Source organism: Daphnia pulicaria, chromosome 2 (genome assembly GCF_021234035.1).
Source record: "Daphnia pulicaria isolate SC F1-1A chromosome 2, SC_F0-13Bv2, whole genome shotgun sequence".
Classification (NCBI taxonomy): Eukaryota; Metazoa; Arthropoda; class Branchiopoda; order Diplostraca; family Daphniidae; genus Daphnia; species Daphnia pulicaria.
In genome coordinates, this window is record NC_060914.1 from 10,849,453 (window position 1) to 10,873,619 (window position 24,167).

General features: G+C 40.0%; 9 protein-coding genes across 11 annotated transcripts in view; 3 read left to right on the forward strand and 6 right to left on the reverse strand.

Annotated features, from left to right (window-relative positions):
* The window catches only part of LOC124326368 (speckle-type POZ protein-like), a 315,941-nt gene that overhangs the window by 16,976 nt on the left and 274,798 nt on the right, over window positions 1–24,167 (reverse strand). The window lies entirely within an intron of this gene.
* Window positions 137–1,824, forward strand: LOC124326356 (succinate--CoA ligase [ADP/GDP-forming] subunit alpha, mitochondrial-like). The gene is made up of 7 exons (XM_046785120.1): window positions 137–242; window positions 337–566; window positions 630–851; window positions 925–1,029; window positions 1,100–1,279; window positions 1,346–1,480; window positions 1,546–1,824. The coding sequence occupies exons 1-7, from the start codon at window positions 206–208 to the stop codon at window positions 1,618–1,620; spliced, it is 984 nt and encodes a 327-aa protein (XP_046641076.1). The 5' UTR covers window positions 137–205; the 3' UTR covers window positions 1,621–1,824.
* Window positions 1,810–4,508, reverse strand: LOC124326194 (programmed cell death protein 4-like). Its single transcript, XM_046784896.1, has 5 exons — window positions 3,792–4,508; window positions 3,258–3,472; window positions 2,839–3,164; window positions 2,435–2,768; window positions 1,810–2,365 (listed from the first exon to the last, which is right to left on the reverse strand). The coding sequence occupies exons 1-5, from the start codon at window positions 4,096–4,098 to the stop codon at window positions 2,171–2,173; spliced, it is 1,377 nt and encodes a 458-aa protein (XP_046640852.1). The 5' UTR covers window positions 4,099–4,508; the 3' UTR covers window positions 1,810–2,170.
* Window positions 4,665–6,464, reverse strand: LOC124326215 (adenylate cyclase, terminal-differentiation specific-like). Of its 2 annotated transcripts, none has more exons than XM_046784929.1 (4): window positions 6,301–6,464; window positions 5,494–6,228; window positions 5,065–5,409; window positions 4,665–5,003 (listed from the first exon to the last, which is right to left on the reverse strand). In XM_046784929.1, exons 1-4 carry the CDS (start codon window positions 6,337–6,339, stop codon window positions 4,833–4,835), a joined length of 1,290 nt encoding a protein of 429 aa, XP_046640885.1. In that variant the 5' UTR covers window positions 6,340–6,464; the 3' UTR covers window positions 4,665–4,832. The 2 variants fall into 2 exon arrangements, with proteins under 2 accessions (XP_046640885.1, XP_046640884.1); XM_046784928.1 differs by having other exon boundaries at window positions 4,665–5,006; window positions 6,301–6,463.
* Window positions 7,075–12,884, reverse strand: LOC124326039 (serine/threonine-protein kinase 10-like). Of its 2 annotated transcripts, XM_046784612.1 has the most exons (8): window positions 12,579–12,884; window positions 11,736–12,513; window positions 10,479–11,669; window positions 10,074–10,419; window positions 9,712–10,006; window positions 8,731–9,474; window positions 8,354–8,666; window positions 7,075–8,284 (listed from the first exon to the last, which is right to left on the reverse strand). In XM_046784612.1, the coding sequence occupies exons 2-8, from the start codon at window positions 12,421–12,423 to the stop codon at window positions 7,959–7,961; spliced, it is 3,903 nt and encodes a 1,300-aa protein (XP_046640568.1). In that variant the 5' UTR covers window positions 12,424–12,513; window positions 12,579–12,884; the 3' UTR covers window positions 7,075–7,958. The 2 variants fall into 2 exon arrangements, with proteins under 2 accessions (XP_046640568.1, XP_046640569.1); XM_046784613.1 differs by having other exon boundaries at window positions 10,074–10,407; window positions 11,736–12,883.
* On the reverse strand, window positions 13,037–14,720 carry LOC124326414 (endoplasmic reticulum-Golgi intermediate compartment protein 1-like). Its single transcript, XM_046785224.1, has 7 exons — window positions 14,446–14,720; window positions 14,247–14,381; window positions 14,082–14,173; window positions 13,892–14,023; window positions 13,567–13,826; window positions 13,374–13,496; window positions 13,037–13,290 (listed from the first exon to the last, which is right to left on the reverse strand). Exons 1-7 carry the CDS (start codon window positions 14,463–14,465, stop codon window positions 13,183–13,185), a joined length of 870 nt encoding a protein of 289 aa, XP_046641180.1. The 5' UTR covers window positions 14,466–14,720; the 3' UTR covers window positions 13,037–13,182.
* On the forward strand, window positions 17,239–17,676 carry LOC124327731 (complement C1q tumor necrosis factor-related protein 3-like). Its single transcript, XM_046786729.1, has one exon. The coding sequence runs from the start codon at window positions 17,239–17,241 to the stop codon at window positions 17,674–17,676; it is 438 nt and encodes a 145-aa protein (XP_046642685.1).
* Window positions 19,141–20,875, forward strand: LOC124327732 (extracellular matrix-binding protein ebh-like). Its single transcript, XM_046786730.1, has 11 exons — window positions 19,141–19,218; window positions 19,282–19,555; window positions 19,629–19,691; window positions 19,754–19,837; window positions 19,902–19,976; window positions 20,048–20,131; window positions 20,193–20,276; window positions 20,350–20,412; window positions 20,484–20,546; window positions 20,618–20,701; window positions 20,778–20,875. Exons 1-11 carry the CDS (start codon window positions 19,207–19,209, stop codon window positions 20,873–20,875), a joined length of 984 nt encoding a protein of 327 aa, XP_046642686.1. The 5' UTR covers window positions 19,141–19,206.
* Window positions 23,173–23,650, reverse strand: LOC124326663 (cytosolic sulfotransferase 1-like). The gene is made up of 2 exons (XM_046785585.1): window positions 23,471–23,650; window positions 23,173–23,390 (listed from the first exon to the last, which is right to left on the reverse strand). Exons 1-2 carry the CDS (start codon window positions 23,589–23,591, stop codon window positions 23,266–23,268), a joined length of 246 nt encoding a protein of 81 aa, XP_046641541.1. The 5' UTR covers window positions 23,592–23,650; the 3' UTR covers window positions 23,173–23,265.

Below are 24,167 nucleotides of genomic sequence, written 5' to 3' on the forward strand. Positions count from 1 at the left end.
TCAAATCCGATCGTTCAAACTATTTTTTGTTGAAAAAACTCAAATTATTATTAAATTAATAAAGAATTAAGTTTTAAATAAACTGAAATAAAAGTGTATAATTAATTAATAATGTAAAATGCGGTATTTTCATTAAAAAATTTACAATGTTGCTTTCATTACTAAACTTGTGTTGACTGTGATCCCACACCAAAATTCACGAAACATGGCCGCTGCTGCTCGAGTTTTATCCCCTTTCTTGGGTAATTAAATATTTTGATTTTAAATGTTTGGTTAATTATTTTTAAGGTATGTATCTATGATTCGTTTTATTCTAAACCATTATTGTCATTATAGTATCTGTGAGGCCGCCAAATGTCGGTGTCAGGTGGTGCTATTCGTCAACTAGACATCAAATGAAATTGACCAAATCAACCCGAGTCCTTTGCCAGGGATTCACGGGAAAACAAGGAACCTTTCACAGCAAGCAGGCCATTGACTATGGCACCAACATGGTTGGTGGAGTTTCCCCAGGAAAGGGAGGCAAAGTCCATCTCGGTGTACCCATTTTCAACACCGTTCTAGAAGTAAATCTCAAATCCTTCATTCCAACAAATCATAAAATGGCTAAAAGTTTTAAATCTAAACAGGCTAAAGAAGCAGTGCAACCAGATGCTACAGTCATCTATGTGCCTCCTCCTGGAGCAGCAAAAGCAATCATGGAGGCCATGGATGCTGAAATTCCTTTAATTGTCTGCATCACAGAAGGCATCCCCCAACAAGACATGGTTAAGGTCAAGCATCGCCTTATGAGGCAGAACAAGTCCCGTTTGATTGGTCCCAATTGCCCTGGAATCATCGCTCCTGGCAAGGTAATATCTCTGTTAACCTTGTTTCATTATACTAAACTTGTGCTACAACTATTTATCAACAACCAACTTTTAGTGCAAGATTGGTATCATGCCTGGTCACATCCACCAACAAGGATGTGTTGGCATCGTTTCACGTTCAGGCACTTTGACCTACGAGGCTGTTCATCAAACTACTCAGGTAAATTGCACCATTTTCCTATTCATCCAATCGTTTGTTACTAATGAACTTGTCTGCGTTCAACTCACAGGTGGGTCTAGGTCAAACTCTCTGCGTTGGCATTGGTGGTGATCCTTTCAACGGCACCAATTTCATTGACTGTTTGGAAGTGTTTCTTAATGACCCAGAAACCAAGGGAATTATTCTTATCGGCGAGATTGGTGGTGGAGCTGAAGAACGAGCTGCCGAGTACCTAACTCAACACAATTCGGTATATTTACTATCTGTTTACTCCCAAATGAACGAATTCCTTACAATTTTTATTCAATTTTTGCAGGGTGACAACAGGAAACCAGTAGTGTCATTTATTGCTGGCTTGACAGCTCCTCCTGGCCGACGCATGGGTCACGCTGGTGCCATTATTTCTGGTGGCAAAGGCGGTGCTCAGGATAAGATTATGGCTCTTGAACGAGTAAGTTAACAAAATTTAACGCCAAGAGTAAATATGTTTAAACTTCTAAATTTGTAACTTGACAGGCTGGTGTTGTTGTTACTCGAAGTCCAGCTCAGTTGGGCACAACATTGATGAAGGAGATGGTCGGCAAAGTTTGAAAACTTATAAGCAACCCAGGGCAATCAAATTAGGTGTGGTTTGATGATTATATAAAGAAATATTAGCCATCTTTGTAAACTAATAAAAAAGATTAGAGAAAAAAACTTCCCGCGGTTTGTACAATGTTATTAAAGTTCTTCTCTTATTTCCAACAAAAACAGGTGTTGAGAGAAAAATACAAAAATCAATTTGAAAGATCAAAACATCTGGTTTATTTAACTTCCAAACCTTTACATGTAATCTTTGAGTAAATAAAAAAAAAAGATAAACATTCCATTAATTCTTTTCTTGCCGGGATTTGACACCCGCAAACAGAAAAGTTGAGAGGGAAAAACAAAAATTTTGGAGAACGGTGTCTTTTAGGGTGAGGGTCGTAACAAGAGTGAGAGGGAGGTGGTGGTGGGTTTATGTAGTAACCAAATCATTTCGGTTATTGTATATCTTCTTAAAACACTCAACACTTGACCCATTCTCTTATTTCTCTTCATTCTGGATTTGGTTTTTTGGTGGAACCGCACGACAAAAAAAGACTTGATAATTTGCATATTTTTAGTCTTTGAAGCGGCCACCATCACCTTCGGAGACGAAACGCTTGCGTCCCCTAGCGGCATTGCACTTTTGCAACATGGCTTCGTCAATCAGTCCGGCAGTTTTACACTTACCGCCCAATCGTTCCAGGTACAATGCCGCATTTGGGACGTCCAGGCAAATGTCGTCCAGATCATCCAAGACGCGATAAATTCCCTAAATAAAACCACATTCAAATATTAGCATTTGTTGATATGGAAATGAGCAGGAAAATAGTAAAATTACATTTTTCATCTGATCCGGAGTTACGATAGTGCTGTCGTAAAAGGATTTGAGCAGTTTAACCATGGAATTCTCCGTTTCTTCGTTGGCAGCCTCCAGTGCAAGCACGACGGCTTCGTAGACGAGTTCGTGATGGAAATGGGGCACTTCCAATTCTTTGAGGCATCGGGCCGCCTCCAGTGTATCGTCGGATGTTAAATACTCTTGCAACAAGAGTCCCATGGAACGGACCAATGATGCCACTGGGCGCAGGCCTCCACCTACACCCCAAACATTGTCCAAACGAGTCATTCCATGCTTCATTGAAAGCAAAACGTCCGCTCTGGCCAGAGCAAGCCTAACGATGCAATTCAAGTGTTTTAGGTTTAAACTCTAAATGCAATCGAATGGGCAAATGAATTTCTTACTTGGCCAGATCGCATTCGACTTTGCCTTGATAATTCTGCAGGAAACGGGGAGCCAGCGTGTCGTCGGCGACGGAGCGGGCGATGTAATTGCCCAGGATAGTGGGCGCATCTGGAGTGTCTAGAACGAGATCGGGCAAATTGCGCAGCAATTGATCCAGCGCTTTCTCCATCTCCCGCTCGGTCAAGTAATGCTGGTAGAGATCGGAGAGCAGGACGGATGTCATTTCACGATTGGACGGCTTGTGGTCCATCGCCAACTCGATGGCAACCACAGCAATCAGGTAGCGATTTTCACCGAAATTGTAGTCTTCCAAAGCCAACGCCACCTAGTGACCAAAACAAAAGTTACCAATGGAAAACAGCGAACACGTTGTGACAGCTGAGAGGAACTTGTTATCCAATCGCAAACAAACACAAACCTCTTTCGTGTCGCCATGTGAATAGTATTCCAGGATGATAGGCTCCAAGTGTTTGTTAATCTCGGCGTGCGATAATTGAGGCACGATGGTCTCGATCGTCACGTCGCCATTGTCCAAAGAATCGGAATCGTAATTGGGGTCCTTTTCATCCATCACTTCGGGAACATCCAGCTCGATACCTGGCTTACCCCAAACGCCCTTGCCTCCGGCTCCGCCTAAAGAAAGAAAAAACGTTTCTTTTATTTAACCATATTTTTCACACACATATAATTTAAAGCACGACGTAACAGCCCCCCTTTTGCCAAGGTCAAAGTCAAGGGCGCATCTTTTCTTTGATATAGTAGCCACGAGATTCTTCCCCCCTTTTTTCCAGTCCACCATCTTTGGGTAAATAGACGAGAGGAAGGGAAAACGATAAGTCAAATAAGAACAAAAATGGTGGAAAACAGGTTGACTTTGCCAAAAGAAAACAGAACGAAAATAACACAATAATTGACCCAATAAAACCAAAAGAAATGAATTGAAATGATTTACCTTTTTTGGGAAGTCCTCGTCCGTAGCCATTTCTGGGTCGTCGAAGATTTTTAGCCGTTCGAATCCCGTTGACGATAAGTGACGTTCCTTCGGCTCCACCGTTTTGACCAGCATTTGGGCTGCTGCTTCCTTCCTTGCTGAGATGTTTGACGAGATACTTTGACGGTCGTTTAGCTCGTCGTGTAATTCGTTCATCAACGGCCGAAGCTGATCCTGCAGCAGGCGTGCCGTCCCCTTCTTCCACCTTTTCGACAGCTGCTTCGACATCATCGATTGGTACGTCGGCTACTTCTGAATAAAGATCCATTTTGCTTTTCTTTTCCCTGATGGCAACAAAACAAAAAGACGACTCGAGCGCGTGGGTTGTGAAAAGGGACGCAGGAGAGAGACTAGCGTGCGTTCAATGGAAACTGATTACGTGAGATCGGTTTCAGTTTTATATCAGTTTTGTTTTGAAGCACGACACGAACGACGTCACCACGTTGTCGGTTCAAAAACACAAAGATTACCTAACCAAATCTCGTTTAAACAGTTATGGAAATACGCAATACAAGAAGGAAGACAAAGTCAACGTTTTAGATACAATACACACTCGACAGTTTACGGGTTTGTGCTTCCAAGTCTTTGGGGGTGAAAAAAATGAACTTTTGGACAAAAGAGAGACGAGATGTAAACGACGAATCTTCTAGACGATATATGAAACTCAACTGCGTAGAAAGTAAAACACGGCTTGTGTGTGTGTGTGTGTGCTGCATGAGAAAGGGGAAGGGAACACAAAGCCCCCTGTTTTTCTTGTCTCCCCTGGCGGCGTGGCGAAGCCACCTAGCGGTCGATTTTCAAGCTCGCAACGACAATTGATTTTTTAAAAAGGTATTTCCTTATTTAATTATGCGTGTATTATTGATTCTCTTATTTTAAAAAACTCTTTTCAGAAATAAATTATCTTAATTGAATTGCATAAAACTAGTATCTCGATAAATAAAAAAAGAAATTTACAAAATTTACACATCATGCAGAATAATACACATTTATAGTAGCTGTTTAAGCTTCTTCAATCACTTCAACTGTGACATCCTCGTCATCTTCGAATGACGTAATAAAAACTGTGCCATCGTTTCCTAGAACTGACTCTGTGAACGAAAACAGGGCCGGTTCTAGTCGTAACTTTAATGGAATCTCTACGGCAATTTCATCGTTTTCCACCTTCTTTTCCTGCTATTGAAAATAACTTTCATTCTAATCGGATTGCAACACGAATAAATTATAGACATACCTCCCAAATGTCGTCGTCTTGAACTTTGGACGAATTCTTTTTGGGGTTCATCGTCCTCGCCTGGTTTCTGGCTTTGGCCCGCTCCTCTTGACGACTCAGCACCGGTTCCATCATCGGTGGTGGTTGTTGTTGTTGTTGATGATGAACGTGAGGTGGTGGTGGAGGTGGTGGAGGAGGCGATGATTGCTGAGATTGTTGTTGAGGCTGTTGATGAATCTGCTGAGGCTGTTGGGGCTGAAATTGTTGTTGTTGATGCCGCATTTCATTTTGAGCTACAGGATTTTCTACGTGCTCCATCATCCAAGACTTTCGAGGAACCTGTTCACCTTGGTGATGGGCTACATCCTATAGCAACAACAACAAAAAATCGATACAAAATCCTTTTTAAAATAAAACCAGAATTTACTTTTAATCTCTTAATTCAATTACCGGTTGGTGATTGGCGTAGTGTTGGGCGTGGTGCGGATTAATCTGCGGTGGCTGACCGTAATGGGGTTGTTGATATTGTTGCGGATAGCTGTGTTGCGGATTATTGTACTGTTGTTGTTGATACTGTTGCGGCTGGTAGTTTCGCTGGGCTTCGACAGGAACAGGAGGAACGTGCTGATAATGCTGCTGTTGTTGTTGTTGTTGGGGCTGTTGCCATCCAGTCGGTTGTTGAGGCATATAATACTGTTGCTGGGTGCCGGGGGGAACCAGAGCCGCTGGTGGAGGTGGTAACGGATGGTAAGCCGATTGCTGCTGCTGCTGCTGCTGAGGAACAGGAGGAGGTGGTGGTGGTTGATAATGTTGCTGGGCAGGTACAGGAGGATAATCTTTCTCTTGATCTAAAACAATTGATCGGCGAAGTTTCCACCATGCCAAAACAGACAAACCGCTGGCCAGTAATAAAATGAAAACAAGTGCCCAACCACATTTCCTTGAATGGCGTTTAGATTTGAAATCGCTCGTACGATTGTTGTTGCTGCTGTAACAATAGTTTTGGTTCGAATCGACTGGCAGAATGATCTGCGGGGATGTGTCGTACATTCGTTTGGTTGAGACTTGCAACAACTCTTGGCCAGTTGGTCGACTACCCAATGAAAAAGAACGTGGTCTGGGCACAGGACAACCAAACTCGTGCTGCCATGGCTGCATAAGCAAAGGCCTTGATTCTGGTACAGCCTTTTGATTTTAATCATATTTCAAACACAATTACACACCACTATGCAAAACTAAGTAAAATGTGTAATTTACCTGGTAATGATGCTGGTGATTCCACTGTTGGTACGTCATTTTTCGTTTGACAGCAAATGACAGGATAAAAATGAGATGACAACCTCGTCTAAAATGAAAACATGTGACTTTGACAGACGTCGATGTGTGAATGATTGCCAAAACTCGCACCAGGGATCAAAGAAATCAGATTGACAAATGAGACGTGCGGTTTTAACCATCCCCCACTTTTTCAAGCCCTCGGGTGCTCATGTCAAAACTCAGCAGTTTTTTATTAGATTAAATTTGATCAAATTAATAACTCGAATTTTAGATTAATTTTAAATTAACCGTGAATTTTAGAATTTAATTGATCAATTTCAGCTGATTTTAGGAATTTGAGATTACAAAATAATTTGAAACCTGTCTGGTAATTTGAACCTGGCAACTCCGCGTCACAAAGTGCCAATTTCAAAAATGCATCGCATCAAAAGAAAATAATCTGATATCTTTTCACGTAATAATCGACGTCATTCTCCAAGGAATTCAGGTAGAATTACTCAACTAAAATTCTTCCGGTGTGTATTAATAAATCGCTTATTTTTTAAAAGACGCCCTAAGGCCCCCTATTCATTTTGTTTCAAATTTCAGGTGAGAAAAAAAAAAGCTTCCAGAAATTACTTCCGTTTGGAAACTTATTAAAAATCGCCTTCGGGAAAATAGCGTTCTAAAATAGAAACACGTTCATTGGACACAATGGACAATTTTCTCACTTGATACTATAAACTTGGGTTTCTATGCTGTACAAAGTTAATATAGATTGAAAGCCGTTTAATATAGCAGAGCGCCGACATATCCTACTGTACAATAGAAAAGGCACACGGACGAAGATTAAAGAGGAATCAGCAAGGGAAAGATTTGGGGGGAGGATAGAAATATGTTTTTTTTAAGACAAAGCAAGTTTATATTAGTCAGCCCTGGAAAGAGGGGAAAATTCAAGTTATATAGTTCCTAAGCAACATGCACATTTTTTCACTTGAGAGGGGACAAAATAAAAAAGGACAAAATGAAAAGGAAAAAAATATTTGTTTTTAATAGAATAAACACAAAATGAAAAAAAGAGAAAAAATCCAGTTCAACTTTGATACCTTTGTATGACTCTGTGGACGCAAACAAAAAGAAAAACGTTAAAAGTTAGATAATTATTATTTTTTTTTTTTTCAATTTGCGTTGAATGAATCACAAAGTTAATTCTTATTTTTCTCGTGGCTCGACCCGAATTGCAAAAACAAAAAAAGACGAAAATGTATTTGTTAGTACGTTATTAACTAGGTCATTATATTTCTTATTGCATGTGTCGTTTGTTGTGTATGTTGGGCATCGATAGAAGAGCTAGCCCATTTCCCACGAAACTAGGAATCAAAAAGTCACACCCTTTAGAATTATTATTATTATTTTCATCTGTAAATTATAGTGGAGGGAGGGGAAGGGGTGATGAATCGTTGAGCTGAAAGGTTTTCTTTTAAATTAAATTTAGTTTTAAAAAAAGGAAAAAAAAAAATTTGGATAGAGCGAAAAAACTGGCTTTTAAAGTGTGTGTGTGTGTGGGGATGGTGGGCAAAAACTGTCGCGTAACTCTAGGTATTTCGGGTAAAGGGGGGTGGGATGAATAAACAGTTTTTATAAGAAGCTTTGATAATTTACGAGCCGTCTGCCGAGACGGAGGAAACGCTCGAGCTCGTGCTTCGCTGAGAGCTGTGTCGTCGAGAATGATGTGAGGATTCCGTATCAGGTGTCAGCTCGTGCGGAGACAACGGTGGTATCGCCTGGGCCAGGTAATGGCCGTAAAATTTCTCCTGATCTTCCAGTTGCAAAGCGAAATCATCTTCCAGCTTCTGCTTGCGGGGCTTCAACTTGGCCCGCCATTCGCGCAATTCCGACTGGTACTCGTCATCCTGCGATTTGAGTTTCATCGTTTCGTGTTCCATCAACATTTTGCGCTTCTCGTTCTGCAGTTGCTCCAATTCTGTTGAACAACAATGAGGCGCATTAAAGAGTGAATGGCAATTTGAAATAATCGATTCAACAATTTTACCTTTGACGGAAGAATCGGCTGCTGCACGAAGTTCTTCCAACTGCCGGCGATGTTTCAACTCGCAGCGCTGCTCTTCGGCTTTGTAGCGCTTCTTCTCCTGCTCCTGGAACTTGCGCAATTTATCGCGCTCGTTATCCGGAGTATCGGGGAAGTTCAGGGCACCAGCCAGGGAAGCCAATCCGCTGGGTAAACTTGCGGCGTTGACTGAGATGCGCATCGATTCTCTAAACATCATTTCACGGGCTTTCATTTCCACTCGGATCCGCTTAGGTAGCGCCCGCCTTTCGATCGCCTGTCGCTTCAAAAGATCCTCCTGCAACGACAAATTACATCCGTTACTTCCACCAATCATTTGGAAATTTTAAAAAATAACGAACCTCTTTGCGGGTTTGGAACCGTCGGATTTGTTCCAGTTCTTTCTCGTGACGGACAAGCATTTGATGCCGTTGAAGGAAAAATATCTCCTTGAGTTGCCTCCTGGCCAGTTGGTGGCGTTCGTGCAGCTGCCGTTCTTCCAGTTCCCACACGGCCGACTCGCGGGAGCGGAGCAGCTGCTGTTTCTGCTGCAAAAACTGCCGTTCCAGCAGAGCGATTTTCTCGCGGTGGCCGTCACTCAGGCGACGAAGCGACATTTCGTGGCTTTGATTCAAACTGTCCAGGAAGGAGCGCTCCCTGTCCGACTGCTCCACTTCTTGCTGCTGGCGTTTAATACGGAAGGCCGTCTTGCGCTGGTCTTTGGGCAGCAGGTCCGACTCTTGTTTCAACAGCCTCACTTCCTGTTTCAATCCTTCGCGGAACAGTTTCAATTCGCGTTCCTGCTCCGAGCGGATCTTCTTCGACGAAATGCGAAGATCGGAATCCTGCTGCTGTTCGGCACGTTCCACTTGCTGCTTCTGCGACCGGGTCATCGTCTCCAGCTCCGTGTCGTATCCTCGCAACAAACTGGTCGTCTCCTGGTCGAAGCGTCTCTCCTGTTGATCACGGGCCACTTGAGCTTTGATCGTCAAGTCTTGAAATTGCTTTTGCTCCGCTTTCTGGAGCATTTTCAGTTCGCGAAGCTCCTGCTTCCTCAGCAAGTGCTCGTCGTAGATGCGGCCGTCGTTTTCGTCGGCGTAGAATACCTGGACAAACCCCAACAATAGAATGAATTAGTTGCCGTTTATCAGCAGATAACCTAGCTACTACCTTAGCCATCTGAGAGCATTTTGGGTTAGTTGAAGAGAAGCGTCCAGTTTAAAAACAAATAAGCAAGCAAGGGTGGTCATGTGTGTTAAGTGTTACATAGCCAAAGGAGACAGCAGGATAATAAAAAAGCAGGAGCGAAGAATAGTAACGAAAAAATCCATCGGAATGTGTACCTTGTTGGTGGTCGTGGTAACGACGACACCGTCCACTTCGAAACGTCGTGTTCGCTTACGGGTTTTCTTCTTTAGATTACTCAATTCAATCTCTTCTTTCGTCCGAGGAGCACGCCGCACTGGAGTCGGTTCACGCTCAGACGTGGTGTCCGCTTCGGAATTGATCGTCGTGCCGTTGCTGACTGTGCTCAAACTACGACCAGAGGACGGCTTGGAGCGCAAAACTACTTCGTTGTCTTCGACGTCAATGACGGAATCGCTCTTCCGGCTACTGCGGCTTCCCGTCGTTCCAGTCCTGAAAAATAAGTTGTTAGACAAAAGTTAAAAGCTGAAATTTAATTGTTTTCAATCCTTTTATTTACCCGGATGTGCTTTCGATATCGGAACGATCCAGAGTCCGTTCGAGGAAGACGGAATCAGGCGTGCTGGGGATACTGGTTCCTCCCGTTCCGGTTCCGGAATCACCCGTTGCGTCGCCCTTGACCTTCCTGTTGGGACTCAGAATCGACTCGTCGTCTTCTTCTTCCTCTTCGACTTCTTTGACTGGATCGGTTTTCTCAATCTGGGGACTCGGTGATCGCGATCTTTCCTTGGGTGGGGATCGTTCCTTGGGCGGCAATGCCGGAACAATTTCAGACGACGACACGACATCCGACTGGACAAAAGAGTCATCGTCTGTTGCTTCTTGTGTGGTGCCTGGAAAATTTGCTTCAAAAATGTTAATTTTAAAAAGTCAAATATTTTGCGGAGTAGATAAATGATCCCACCTTCGACAGTGATGGAAGTGTGAATTACGGAAGTGTCTTCTCGACTTTCTGACAAACTGCTACGGTCGCTGCCAGAGCTGGATCGTGAAAGGCTGGATACCTGAGACAAATTACAAGAAACATCGCTACGGGATTCCAAAACGGCGTTGTTATTGTTTTGCCGGCCGCCTTGCTCGTCCGCTGCTTCGTTGCTTTGCTGTTCCGGTTCGTCCGGCTTGACTGTTTGGGGGGTTTCGTTGTTGTCGTCATTCTTCGACTCAATTTCAAGTGGGACACCATTGGACACGACGCTCGAAGTGTTGAGGATGAGCACTTCGGATTCGTCAAGTTTCTGGCCAATCATTTGACTCTCCTCGTCGGTTTCTGCTTTGTCCTCTGTGACGTTGACGACGCTCACGAAACGCTCAACAGGTGGGTTGGCTTGGGTTTCGTAGGGAAGTGAATCATCCGTCGAGGATTCGCAGCCGTCAAAGTTGATACTCAATTGTTCAGTCTGCTGTAGCGTCGCTGGCGGCTTGGCGTCCGGGCCGACCTGGACGACTGGACTAGTTACAGTGACCGTGACGCTGGGCGGAGGCGTAGAAGGTTTTTGGGCGACATTGTCATAGATTGGAGAAGTTGTAGGAGGCTCTTCATAATCAGGTGGCGGTGTGGGATCAGATACAGGGGATACAGGACGTTTGCTCGGGCTAGATACTGGCTGGGGTTGTTGTTGTGGTGGTGGTGGTGATGGTACGGGTTCCGGCGATTGGAAGACTGGCGGAGGCGGCGCAGGGCCTTTTAAATGCTTTTTAGGAGGTCCATCAGGGGTGACGACGGAAGTTTTACGGCTATCGGCTTCACTAAGAACTGAGATAGTATCACCATCGTTGGATTCGGTTGCATGTGTATCATCAACATCAACGTCCTCTTCTTCGACTACTTCAGCCTTGTACTCGATCAGCAAGTCCTTGATGTTCTTCGAATCGAGAGTACAAGCAATGAACGGATGTCGAAGCAATTCCGTAGCTGTGGGCCGTTGTGTCGGGTCTTTTACCAGGCACTTGGACAGGAAATCGTTAAACTCTCTCGACCACCGGGATGGACAATCGAGTCGGGGTGGGTCAGACTTTTGGATCTTGAGAAGCACTCTCATTGGAGTCAAGTCATGATTAGGCGGTTCCATTTGTGCCAATTCAATCAAGGTGACACCTGAGGGAAAATAAAAATTCATTTATTGATTTATAAAAATGAAAAACTTGGGTGTTTAATAGTTACCTAGAGACCAGATATCTACTTTGTAGTCGTAAGGGTTATCACGGAATGTTTCGCACGAGACCACTTCAGGTGCCATCCAATAGGGAGTGCCAATGAAGGTGTCGTGCTTCTGCAGAGTGTGTTTGTTCTTGGCAGAAACACCAAAATCAGCCAGCTTCACTCCACCATCAATGGTCAGCAAAACATTGCCCGCCTTCAAGTCTCTATGAATGATGTGCATTTTGTGTAGATACTCGAGTCCTCTGACCATATGTTGGCAAACATAGGCAATTTGAGGCTCAGTCAATGGTTTGTCGAGATCCACCATGATTGAATCCAGGGCGCCTCCATCACAGTACTCTATCAGCATCCACAGTTTGCCATCCCAATAGTATGCCTCGTGCATGCCAACCACATTAAAATGGCTGCACTCTGTGAGAATGTCAATTTCGACCATGAAATCGTTGAGGTCATTTTCTCCTTCAAGCTTGCAGATTTTAGCAGCAGCGTAAATTTTCTTCTCCCGGTGCAAGGCCTTGTACACTTTCCCAAAAGCACCATCTCCAAGCTCGTTCACAATCTCCCAGATTTCTTCAGGGTTGATGTTGATTTTGATGTTGTTGTAGAATCTCTTTTTCTTGGCTTCACCACCGGTCCCCCCAATGTGGAGGACCTTCTTGACCTTTCTTCCAAAATTGAAGAGTGACATTTTCACCTAGCCCATGCAGGAGGTTGAAGATAGAATGCAAGGGGGTTTTGTAGTCAACACATCAGGAAAATTCTGTTAACACTCCAATCACTATGCAAATGTCGTGAATTAATTGGATTTGTTAAAGCAAGGAATCTGAAAATCTCCCACCACACCTTATCGCTGCGAGTCACGTCCGGCTTCGCCCAAAAACGCACCCCGACGCGATATATAGCTTCCAAACCAAGCTTTGCACAAAACAATTCTTTGCAATTACATTCACTGTCACAAAACTAGTCTATAGTAAAAAAAATAGAGGCTCTATCAAGTCCTAATGCACTGAACGAATACAATATTTAGAAGGCTATGCGGGTGGTGTATAAAGAAGACGCAAAGCTAAGGCATAATTTCTGACACGTACGGGCCAAAACACCATCCGCCATTTTGAATCGCTCTGACGTCACAGTTCCTATCCTAAACACATATACCATACGCAGCTGTGCCAGGTCGCATTACTAAACAAACCAACTATAGACCGTCGGTATTTACCCCCTTTTACATATGGCTTTCTTACTCTTGGGACTAATGTAGTAGATAAAATTCCACAGAGATTAGAAAACTAGTCAGACCGTTCGTTTGTTGTTTTGTATTTTATCATCTCTCTTTCACACACTCGTCTGTAAACGATAACAATGCCAATAATTGTCAAGAGATTTTAAAAAGGATTTTCCTTGGGCACTGGCGTGTGTTAAATCATTCGCCAACTTGTTGGCTTCTTCTTTAACTCAATTTGCCAAGCTCAAATTTTTTAAATATTTCAGAAGCTGTGAACACAAAAGAATCGATAATCCCTGCAACGGTGAAAGTCCCACCGATAATTGCGCAGACCTAATTCAATTTTATCATAAAATAATAAGATATTTTTATTATAACCTACTTGTAAATATTTTAAATTCATTTTTTTATATTACCGAAGTCAAAAAAGCGTAAATCGGTTGACGCCTTTCGTGATACTTGACCGTGATGGGATTCAGATCATAGCGAAACCAAATAGCAGCAGGTGAACGGCCGCCAAGAGAAAACGAAACATAATTCTGTAGGTATTTGTGAAAGTTTAAGAATTATTAGAAACATTTTTGTATGCATCGATTTAAGAAGACTTACTGAGTAAGCATAAGTATACTGATAGGAAACCAGCGTGGTTCCGGCTGAATCTTCATAAATAGTGGGGACGATCTTCATTGTGTAATCATGAGATTCTGCTGGATCGGCATGGCTTCTATCTCTACGAGCAAGCGGATTAAAATTCCCGGGCAAATTTTTTTTGTCAAGCATTTCGCCAAAGGTTAGTGAAGTAATATAATGAGCCATGTCGGCGCTGTCCGGTTGTTTATCGGCAGAGTGAGTAGAAACATGAAAATTTCCTATTAGAAAATAGAATTTAATCATTTGAAATTGAAAACTTGACACGATTATGTTGATAATCAACCTGGAACCCGATTAATATGGAAGCGGCTCTCGAAAATGCAACCCTTTCCCTTGTTCCATGGTGTCTTCAGAGTGTTTTCAATAAAGCCAACATCATGTCTCCCAAGATCATCTTGAATATCAATTCCAACATCTGAATAAAATAGTAATGGTTAGATTTTGTTTCATTAATATGCTGGTTGATTCATTACATTCACAAGCCAGTCGTGGCAGTGTTATGTTAATTTGTACTGGTATCTTTTCATCAGTGTTCCCTGGATTGTCTACAAAAAGTTCAGATACTCTGTGGAAACAAAATAAAAATTAATAAATATGTAAAACTTGAGGATTGCCCTCAGGACAGCAAAAAAACTTACACTTCTGGAGAAATGAAATGAAAGAACTCCGAGAAGAAGAGGAATGTCATGAAGGCACAGCAACAAATAGAAATGACAGCACCAGTTACAGTCGGTTGGGTTAGGTCTTTAGGAACCTTCCGATAGATATCCAACCTAATGATGAATCACATTGATTAGAATGCCTACTGTAAAGCACCGGTTTGTATGTGACTCTCACCTTCGGAGATCAAATCCCATCCTGAAGCCGATAATAAATATGGACAGTAAGTGAAAAAAAAAGCTTAAAAAGGCTAAATAGCCAAAACTTCTAATAAACAATGTAAAGCACTATGGAAACAAATAGACCATTGTCCAACACGTGAGTTGACAAAAACTGGTGATGTGGCTTGTGCGTTGGCAACCGACACCATCAACAGGTGTACAAGACAATAGTAAAAGAAATTTCTAACTCGTTTGCTCTCGGCAAACCTGATACACGATCTGACACGTCGAACTGTCAAATTGCATCCCGTTTCCCATAGTTACCGCTACGTGGTGCAGGTACCTATGAGCCTGGCGGGAAAAGAAACGGTAAAACTTAAATTTGGTCAAAGACTGTGTGGTAAAATGCCCAAACTAATGAGATTAATCAATCTGAAGCGAGAACGTTATTCTTTACATAGAATTGTATTGGCACATATATGAAAAAAGAAACATTAATAAGACACATCTTAACAAAACGGGGTTAAATGTGTTATATATTGCCAGTTGTATTAACGGATTCCGAATTCTTAATATTTCAGGCAATGCGCCATTGATTTAAATGAACAGGTGAACACCTCACTTCACAACATTCCCATGATCGTGTAATTTTATAATTCCTTCAAGATTTGAAAATAACCGATCTGGCGATGTATATTGGTGAAGGTATCTACAATTTTAAGAGCAAAATCATTTTATATATGTCTTTCGACTAAAAATCTGGGTGGCAAAATACAACTATCTCGTCTGGCACCATTCAATCGCAAATTTACAAATGGTACAGATGTTTCTTGGACTGTTTCATCATATATTGAAGTTCAATGTTCATTCATTAGAAAAATGTTACGAGCATAACATCTTGAGCGGAGAATGTTGAAGAAAGAATTTGGATTGCTTTAGATAGGTCACTAGTGACTGTAAAGTACTGTATGATAAAAGCAGACTAAATATTACTAAATTTGCGGGAAAAGAAACGGTAAAACTTAAATTTGATCGTGTTAAATATGTGGTCAAAGACTGGATTTTAACCAATCTGAAATGTGAACGTTATTCTTTACATAGAATTTGCAACGTATTCTGAATGAAAAAGGATATTTTAATTAGTTAAAGTTAATTTTCACGGATTGGATTTATTTTATTCGCCATCGTGATTGTGTAATAATAATTCTTCATATTTCAGGCCATACACCTTGTTCACTTAAAATTCGACTTCAATTCTGTGTAGAATGGTTGATCCAGACTAGATTATGATTGTTACAAAACGTGAACAGACAAATCTGCAAAGCTTAATGAATCTGGATGCTAACCATATCAGGAAACGAGAGACAGAGTTCTCACAATAATTAAAAAAGTAAGCAACTAGTTAACACCTATTAGTCTATAAATCTGAATGATAAAATACTACTACTTTCATCTGGCCCATTCGATCATCAACATTCATATCGGGACAAATGTTTCTTAGACTGCATCCATCTTATATTGAAGATCATTGTTCATTCATTAGAAATGTTATTTACTAAAATATAAAATAACTATTTATATGGTAAGATATTACAACATAGGGTAAAGCGCCCAGTCATCCGGCGCTTATACATAAAAGAACATTTTGCTATGCAGGGTGTGATCTATTTGCTGTTTCTCCAGGGCAGTCGACCGAAAAGGAAGCGGAGAATGAAATATATAAAGGACCTTCCGTCTTGTTGAATATCGTTCATTCAGAACTGCGTCATCCAAACAAGCGACAACTAAAAAAAAATATGTAAGTTTGATATTTTTTAATTATATAAAACTTTGCAATTGAATTTCGTTTCCCTATTCAAATCAAAAGTTTTTTTCTGTTTTCTTTGTCCTGACCTTCGTCGTTTCGGCTCAGTTACTGATCGGTTGGAGTTCTTCTAATGATCCCGAACATTTTGCGGTTAGTTCATCCGCACACGAAAAAGTGGTTAACACGGATCGCGCTTATTCGCTTACCAATCTAGCCGTTAATAGAATGGGAGCTTTGATTTATCGAGGTTTTATATATATATATGATAGCCGATTTTTGGGTTATAATGTTGAAAAATCGTGAGTAACTTGTTATTACTTTGTTTCACCGTATACGACATTTACATCCGTCGATTACTAATTGCAGCAATTTCACAGCGCCTAGAAGACACCGTAAACGCAGTAGACAGTTTAAGGTATGATGGCGCGAGACTAAAAGCAAAATTTGAAGGTAATTAAAATAATACTATTAGTCAATATTGTTATAGGTTATGAAAACGATAGAAAAATATTATGGGTTACCAGTGTAAAAATTTAGTAACTCTTATTTCGTTTGCAGAAAATGCGGCAGAAACAAAGGCCACAATCGAGCGCTTGACAGCCCAATTAAACGGTAGTGTTGAAAATGAAGAAACAATTTACTAGGGACAATACTCGTGCCAACTAATTATTTTCTAATTACGTACTCGCAGCGTTTAGATGCTATTGTACAGCAGATGACCCAACGTCCATCGGAAAAATTCCCAGCTCCTGTGCCGAATTGAAAGCTATTGGATACAGGAAAAGCGGACTCTATTCTGTAATGGGAAGTCCACAAGTTGAAACTGTTTACTGCGACTTCACACAACCATCAGATGGACTAGGTAATCATCAGTTCCTTAAATCTCCTGAATAATTCAAATTGTAATTTTATTATAAATATTTCCAGCAATGGATCGGCTACGAAGACGTCAAATCGACGCCAGTCTAATTTTACGTGCAGAAAATCACGACATTCTCGACAATGAATACCCCGATTACGTTTGAAATTGAAACGCTGAACGCCGGAAGCGCCATGGATATAGGAACTGGGAAATTTACGGCACCCGTAAAAAGTAAAGGGACTTATTTCTTTACCTTCGATGGATTGGCGAATTACCCTGCTTCTGGCTCAGCTTTCAATTACATGCAAGTGCAATTGTTGCTGAACGGAAATCTGATGGGGACTGCGCAGATCAACGAGGCTAATGTCGTCAGTTTTACCAGCGTTCTCAGTCCAGTAACTCTGCAATCCACTCTGCATTTACAAAAGGGCGATCAAATATGGTTGCAAATTGGTGACATTTTAAAAGATGGAGTGTTGTTTGACAGCGTTTACCACTCGAGCCACTTTACTGGCTTCCTTATCGAAGAAGACCTTTTCAACTACTTGTACTATTTTATAACGGTTAACTGTTTTTAATTATTTTTGTAAACATTTCTACCCCATGGTTTCGCATGCTGTTCACAACAGTCAAATTTTATTTGCTATAATCATAATAAAAGAATGTTACAGACTAATTTAGTGGCCCTTATACCCAAAGAATTACTGAAATCAACAGTCGATCTGAGAATTAAGAGGATGAAATATATTGACATGATACACCGACGGAGAATCGGGCAAATCTTTTACAATATTACAGGAAATAAAAAACAATTACGTAGGCCTATAGCAAAATCGAAAAACAGTCTGCAATCCAAAGTCTCAATCCAATATTGACACTCAAGCTGGGCACCTTTTTAAACAAGTAACAAAGTATTAACGCCCACAATTTGGTAAAACGAAACAAATGATTGGATTCTCAGTGTGAAATTCAAAAGGTTTCAGACAGAAAACAGTTCCTGACATTCTCTGTAGGTAAAAGAAAAAAATTTTGTTTTACCTTAATAACAAAAACTTCGTTAAACAACTTCAGTGTATAAATTCCAAGTTCAATCTCAGATGTATTATCAGGCTCCATCACTCAACTTTGATTAGACTGGGACTGACTGAGCTTGAAATTCCAGTGTTGTCCTACAACTTAATAAAACCCGAAATTCAAAAAGAATCACAATTTCTCTCTTTAATTTTCCTGTTAGTATTATAATACCGAAACCGAATAATACCTTTATGAATAGTGCCAAGTAAATTTTCTAAATATACTCAAATTCGGAATTCCTTTAAACCCGTATAATTCCTCGAATTTTCTTTCGCCGACTGCAACAAAATAAAATAATGTTATCCTATAAAAACAAACAAAAAAATATCATCCATTCGAATTAAACTTGTTCAGAAAAAAAGGAAAATAAAATATTTAGTTTACTAAATGTGTGTAACCAAATTTTCAAAAACGCTCTTCTTTTTCGTGTCTGATGTCATAATTTAAAAAAAAACAATACCACAATTCATGTCTGACAACATTTTGTTGTCATCCACGTAGCCTATCTGACGACATTCCCCAAATTACCGAAAGGGAAAAAATTCTAGAAAATGTCAACATTTGAAAACAAATGTGATTCCAAAACTACTATGCGCATCCGAAAAAGGTTACCAAAGGGCAATGCCTCCTCTTTACAACAGATACAAACTGTCAGATTGGCAAGATAAATCTCAATTCCACTCCATAATGAGAGCACGATCGGCAAGTAAAAACTAGCTGGAAGAATCGAGTCCGTATTAATAGATAGATAGAGATTGCTTCCATCTCCGCCTAAAGCCTTCAGCAAGTTCTCAAGGACGACGAAGACACGGAAGATAAAAACCGGATGGAGTAAGTCAATGTTAAAGTTGCCGACTAGGAGAAATATACCAAATAATAAAATTGTGTGGAAGCAATTTATGAAGACCGTTTTGAAATGTTTAAACCTGTTCCTCAAGGGCAGCCAAAATTGACGTGTATATAAAGGGTGATTAGCAACTGGACTATTGTTCTTTCGACTTCATTGTTCTTCAAGTTACATCCTCACAAAAAAAATGAAGAACTTGGTAAGTTTTGCTCATCTAATTTACTTTCCTTTCGGATATTTGATTTAAATTTCCCGCTTTTAGTTTGTCGTCGTTTTATTCGTCACGACGTGCACAGTTTGCGGTCAAATACCGGCTGATTGGAATTACGATCCTTATAGCTATCATCCTTACTTTTCACTGGCGCCTGCTGCTCACTCGAATAAGAATAAAGGGACCCAGACGGTGGCCAGCTTCCGGTCTTCACAAAAAGCTGATGAACAGCCTCAAGTCCGCAATATTTTCACTCGAGGTCTTATCGCCAGAATGGAACTTCTCGAGATCACCGTTGAGAACCTGACCAAGGAATTGAGATTAAGTGTGTTATTTTTCTAAAAAATAATAATTAAAAAATAATTACAGAAATTTAAAATATTGTTTTGGAACTTTAGAGACTACCAAAGATTTATCGGATGCCCACACAAGAGTCAAGGATTTGAACACAAAACTAGCTGGTAATGTTGTTCTTTTTAAATTTGACTAACAATAATGTCATTAGCGTAATTCGGATTCCTAGACACTACACAGACTTTGGAAGAAACTAACAACGATTTGATAGACACAAAATCCAAATTGGAAAGTGTTCAAACGGATTTGCACGGTAAGATATTTTGACATCCTCAATCTGTAATTTGGTGTAAATTACAAGCTCATTTCGTACGCAGTAACGACGCAAGATTTGATCAACACTAAGCAAGACTTGGCACAGGTTAAGGCGGAATTAATTAAAAAATTTGATGGCAAGTAACCAGCAGTGAACTTGAATAATATCGATTGCGAAAATATAACTTTACTTTTTTGCGATGCGCAGGTACCAGCAATTGGTTGACAGCGACGACAAAGGATTTGGCGGACACCAAGACGAGAGTTGATGACCTGACAGCACAGTTGGACGGTACGCTAAAGATTTAAAGATACAGTTATTACATAAGAATTAAAAATTAAATTATCAACAGGTACCACCCAAAGTCTGATGGCCACTAAGAAAGACTTGGCAGACACAAAGACTGACATTCAGAGTATCAAAACCAACTTACAAGGTATAAAGATTTCAAATGTTTTATTACCGAGGCTGCAGTAACTCAAAGGCGTTTACGACGATGACGTGTATAGCAACATCTCAAGGTTCAGCTGAAACGAAGGTCAAAGTCGGCGATCTGATGGCAAAACTAGGCGGTAAAATTTGAATTTAAAAATTAAATTGGCAAAGTTGTGAAATGATTATTTCAAATTAAACCTTTTTGCAGAAACTACCAAGAATTTAACGGCTACCAGCACTAAAGTAGTCAATCTCAACACAATACTTTTTGGTAACAATAACACATTATTTAAAAAATAAAAAACGGGAAATAAAAAAATTTGACTCGTGTACGATTTTCAGGCACTAACCAGAACTTGGAAGCCACTTCAAAAGATTTGACGGCTACCAAGACCAAACTTGACACGATCAGCAAGAATTTACGAAGTATTATTATTTATCAAACGACTGTACCAGTTTTCAAATTGAGTCAAATAACAAACTATGCTGTAATCATTTTCAGATACAACTCACGATTTAGAAGTTACGCAAGTTGAGTTGACAGATACCAAGACTAAGGTTGGAAAACTGAGTGGAAAGCTAGATGGTAAATTATACTAATTTGGACAATAAAGCGAGCCCGAAGGGCGAAGCTAATAATCGCATACGCAGAAAAAAAAAAGCCATGTCACTTTGTCTGTATGTATGTATGTATGTATGTATGTATGTAACGCTCCATAGCTCGGGCTTTTTACGACACATTTCAGACTTTTTGGTCTTAAAAATTACACAAAAAATATGCGGTGCGACCGGAACAAAAATAATTTCATTTACTTAATTAGTTCTCCTGTAATTAATGAAAAACTGTTAAAATAATTGCTTAACGACTAAAGACATCTGGCGGTGGCGACTACAACTTTTTCACCTTAGGTTTAAATTTCACTTTCCACTACATATGTAAGTGTCATTTATTTAACGTGTTAAGTTTAAAATTCATCCTTCTCGTCGGATAATTTTTATTGAAATATATTCGTAATGGATGGTTAAACATGAGTAAAATAATTTTACGAATATATTCCGCCCAATCAAATCACCACCAGATGTCGGTAGTATCGCCGTGATGACGCAATCTTTGATGTCCCATCCATGACGCAACAACCAGATTTGCATTTATGTTTTGCAGTTATTTGACTAAAAGATGGTTATTTTTAAATTCAATTATTGAACTTTATAACTGCTAACTACTAAAAAATAAACTGAAATTACTTTTAACAGTAAGTCTGGTAAACACCAAAAGTGAATTAAATCCGCCATGATGGCGATCGTGGAATACTATACTCATCAAGTATTTGGCTGACACAAGAAGTCAAGAAACAAGAACGGATGACAGCATGACACATTTGACAGAACGAGACTTATAATGCTGCGAATTCCAAATTCCAATCGACATGTCTGAAAATGAATTTTCGCCATCTGGTGGTGGTTGACTGAAGTATTGACATTTCGCCATCTGGTGGTCGTAACTGAAGTATTGACACTTAATCGGTCACCCGCATTCCCGCAATAGCCGCAAAATTACAAATTGACAATTAAAGTGGCTTTAACTACGTAGTAGGTTAAAATAGACAAGCAAGATAAATTCTGCACTGTTACTGCACCTCCATTTACCTGAAAATTCAATTTATTTTAAAATCTTTTCTGCTACCCAAAAATAAATAGAAACGTCAGATTAAGTAGCCTCGTTTAAATATATTAATAATATTCACGAGATTATTGCCATCGTGCTGTGATGAGGCATCAACCGCATCAGTTGACTATCAGTTTCAACATTTTTAAAAAGGATGTGCCTGAATTCAGATCTCATGATCCTTGGAAAAAGAAACACACCCAGCACTAGAACTAAACAGAGTACATTAATTCAAGTTTAGTTTAGACATCAAATAAATACCTGCTCTGCTTTTGACAGCAAAATTCAACACAAAATAAAATTAGGTCCTAAGGTACAGGTTACGAACTTTAAGTTGTACTCAAAACTCAACTATTCTCTGTCGAGTGTTGACAAGCTATCGCACCTCCATTCTGCAAAATAACACGTCGACCACACATGAGGAAGATTTCATATTTCAAATCATTTCAAATCAGAAATGTTTTATAGTTCTGTTGGAGAAAAACTAATGCCCTATTTGCTATTTCACTTCGTGATTTCGATTCCAATGAGAAAGAACTTATAATAGCGTTATGGCTACCGCCTATTGTCAAACCGGTACCATACAATACTTTGTTAGTTTTTAATTATTAAAAAAAATCTGGAAAGATTGTTTACTTTCGGTTTCAAATGGAAAAAAAAATCCAAGAAAACTACCTTGGAGAATTGAGAAAATATTTTCCATTTTCACAATTTGACGTTTTTTGAGAGCGCAAGATACAAGTATAATTTGGTCCTACCTTGTTGGCGTCGCAGATGTTGATGCATCGATTCAGCAAATGCCAGCAATCGCAACAGAGAAGCTCGATGGACGAGCATTACTTGCTAGACGACACTCACGACAGTCAAGGTCGGCAGAGCAACTTGAATGATGCAATTTTGCAGCCTGTATACAGAAAACAGAAAATCTAAATAAGTTATTGGAAAATTAAAAAATAATAATTAAAAGAATGTTTTCTGATGTTCATCTTCACGTGTGTAAACACCACCACCCTAGAGGATGTCCATTCCTTTAAAATCCGCATCGTATGGCGGTTGATAAGTTTTTCTAGTTCTGAGTTCACCAGTCACTAGAAGGGGAAAAAAACGTAGGAAAAAATTTACATAAAAATTACAAATTTGTAATGTGAGTTAGTGTTTGAGAGTCTTTGACGGTAACGCGAATTCTTCTTCAATCGAAAAGCCGACCAAGCAAAAATAGGGAGACAGAAAGTTTCAACCAAATGTTCTATCTATTTCCTTTGGGTGCCATTATTTTTTAAAATCCTGAAATATAATACAATTTAAAAAGGGGTTAAGGAAGTCATCAATCTTGTTTATCCAATTCCATGACGAATTTGAGATCAGAGCCGGCCAGATTATCTTGTATCCACTTGTCGATGCGCTCGTTGAGTTCTGGACTGAAATGATTTTTCCAATCACCAGTCTTTCCTGAGCATCGCAAAGTATTAGTGCATGGAGTTATATAATCAATTATTACCCACCACAAAATGATTGAGATAGAAATTTACCTTTACGAAAGAAGGTACCGGCATCTTCATTCATGATGCCCATCTCCTTGACTTTTTCTTTACCAGCGGCTTCGGTGCTTGCCAAGTTTTTGAAGCTCAGGTATTCCAGTACTCGAGCCATTTGCTCTTCGGTTACAGTTTGGTTTAAATGGGCCGCCACACGTTCCACCACTGCACGCAAATCCTAAAGGGAAAAAAAATTACCATTTTAACTATCTTGCCAATGCAGCTGAACAATAAAGATAGAAAAGCAAGCTTATCAGCTCGCCACGAAGGGATAGTCTTAAGCCAGTTGAAAACTGTCTTAAATGAAAAATTCAGGGCCTATTGTTAAGTCGGACTTTTTGCTAAATGCCTTACTAATTTTTCAGAATTTTTCTGTAAATTCTATGTTTTTTCTCTGAAATTTTCTGGAAAAAAATTCTATCGCGAAATTTTGATTTGTCTGAGTCATGGTTAACAAAGGGCATGGGTCAAAACAATATTTTTATTCTAAATAAAATTAAATCTTTAATGAGACTTGAACCATGGCCCTCTTCATTATCATGCCAGCGCTATAACCAAAAATCTATTTATTGTCTTTTAATTCGATCCATTATCAAAGTAAATAAAATTATTTTTGTTCTGGCAGCAACGCACATTTTTTGTGTAATTTTTAAGACCAAAAAGTCCGAAATCTGTTGTGAATCTGTTATTC

Coding starts and splice junctions, on each gene's coding strand:
- LOC124326414 (XM_046785224.1), bottom strand. CDS start 14,465: ATGGGATTTGATCTCCGAAG. Junction 13,827..13,891: donor CCATATTAATCGGGTTCCAG/GTTGATTATCAA, acceptor ATTTTCTAATAG/GAAATTTTCATGTTTCTACT. Junction 13,291..13,373: donor TTTACGCTTTTTTGACTTCG/GTAATATAAAAA, acceptor AAATTGAATTAG/GTCTGCGCAATTATCGGTGG.
- LOC124326663 (XM_046785585.1), bottom strand. CDS start 23,591: ATGGCTCGAGTACTGGAATACCTGAGCTTCAAAAACTTGGCAAGCACC. Junction 23,391..23,470: donor CGGTACCTTCTTTCGTAAAG/GTAAATTTCTAT, acceptor TGCGATGCTCAG/GAAAGACTGGTGATTGGAAA.
- LOC124326356 (XM_046785120.1), top strand. CDS start 206: ATGGCCGCTGCTGCTCGAGTTTTATCCCCTTTCTTGG. Junction 567..629: donor TTTTCAACACCGTTCTAGAA/GTAAATCTCAAA, acceptor AAATCTAAACAG/GCTAAAGAAGCAGTGCAACC. Junction 1,030..1,099: donor CTGTTCATCAAACTACTCAG/GTAAATTGCACC, acceptor TTCAACTCACAG/GTGGGTCTAGGTCAAACTCT.
- LOC124326215 (XM_046784928.1), bottom strand. CDS start 6,339: ATGACGTACCAACAGTGGAATCACCAGCATCATTACCAG. Junction 6,229..6,300: donor ATCACCAGCATCATTACCAG/GTAAATTACACA, acceptor TAAAATCAAAAG/GCTGTACCAGAATCAAGGCC. Junction 5,410..5,493: donor ACTACGCCAATCACCAACCG/GTAATTGAATTA, acceptor TTGTTGCTATAG/GATGTAGCCCATCACCAAGG.
- LOC124327732 (XM_046786730.1), top strand. Junction 20,277..20,349: donor TATCAAAACCAACTTACAAG/GTATAAAGATTT, acceptor TGACGTGTATAG/CAACATCTCAAGGTTCAGCT. Junction 20,547..20,617: donor TCTCAACACAATACTTTTTG/GTAACAATAACA, acceptor TACGATTTTCAG/GCACTAACCAGAACTTGGAA.
- LOC124327731 (XM_046786729.1), top strand. CDS start 17,239: ATGAATACCCCGATTACGTTTGAAATTGAAACGCTGAACGCCGGAAGC.
- LOC124326039 (XM_046784612.1), bottom strand. CDS start 12,423: ATGTCACTCTTCAATTTTGGAAGAAAGGTCAAGAAGGTCCTCCACATT. Junction 10,007..10,073: donor GATATCGAAAGCACATCCGG/GTAAATAAAAGG, acceptor CTTATTTTTCAG/GACTGGAACGACGGGAAGCC. Junction 8,285..8,353: donor AGCCGATTCTTCCGTCAAAG/GTAAAATTGTTG, acceptor GTTGTTCAACAG/AATTGGAGCAACTGCAGAAC.
- LOC124326194 (XM_046784896.1), bottom strand. CDS start 4,098: ATGGATCTTTATTCAGAAGTAGCCGACGTACCAATCGATGATGTCGAA. Junction 3,473..3,791: donor ACGAGGACTTCCCAAAAAAG/GTAAATCATTTC, acceptor TTCTTTCTTTAG/GCGGAGCCGGAGGCAAGGGC. Junction 2,769..2,838: donor GTCGAATGCGATCTGGCCAA/GTAAGAAATTCA, acceptor TTGCATCGTTAG/GCTTGCTCTGGCCAGAGCGG.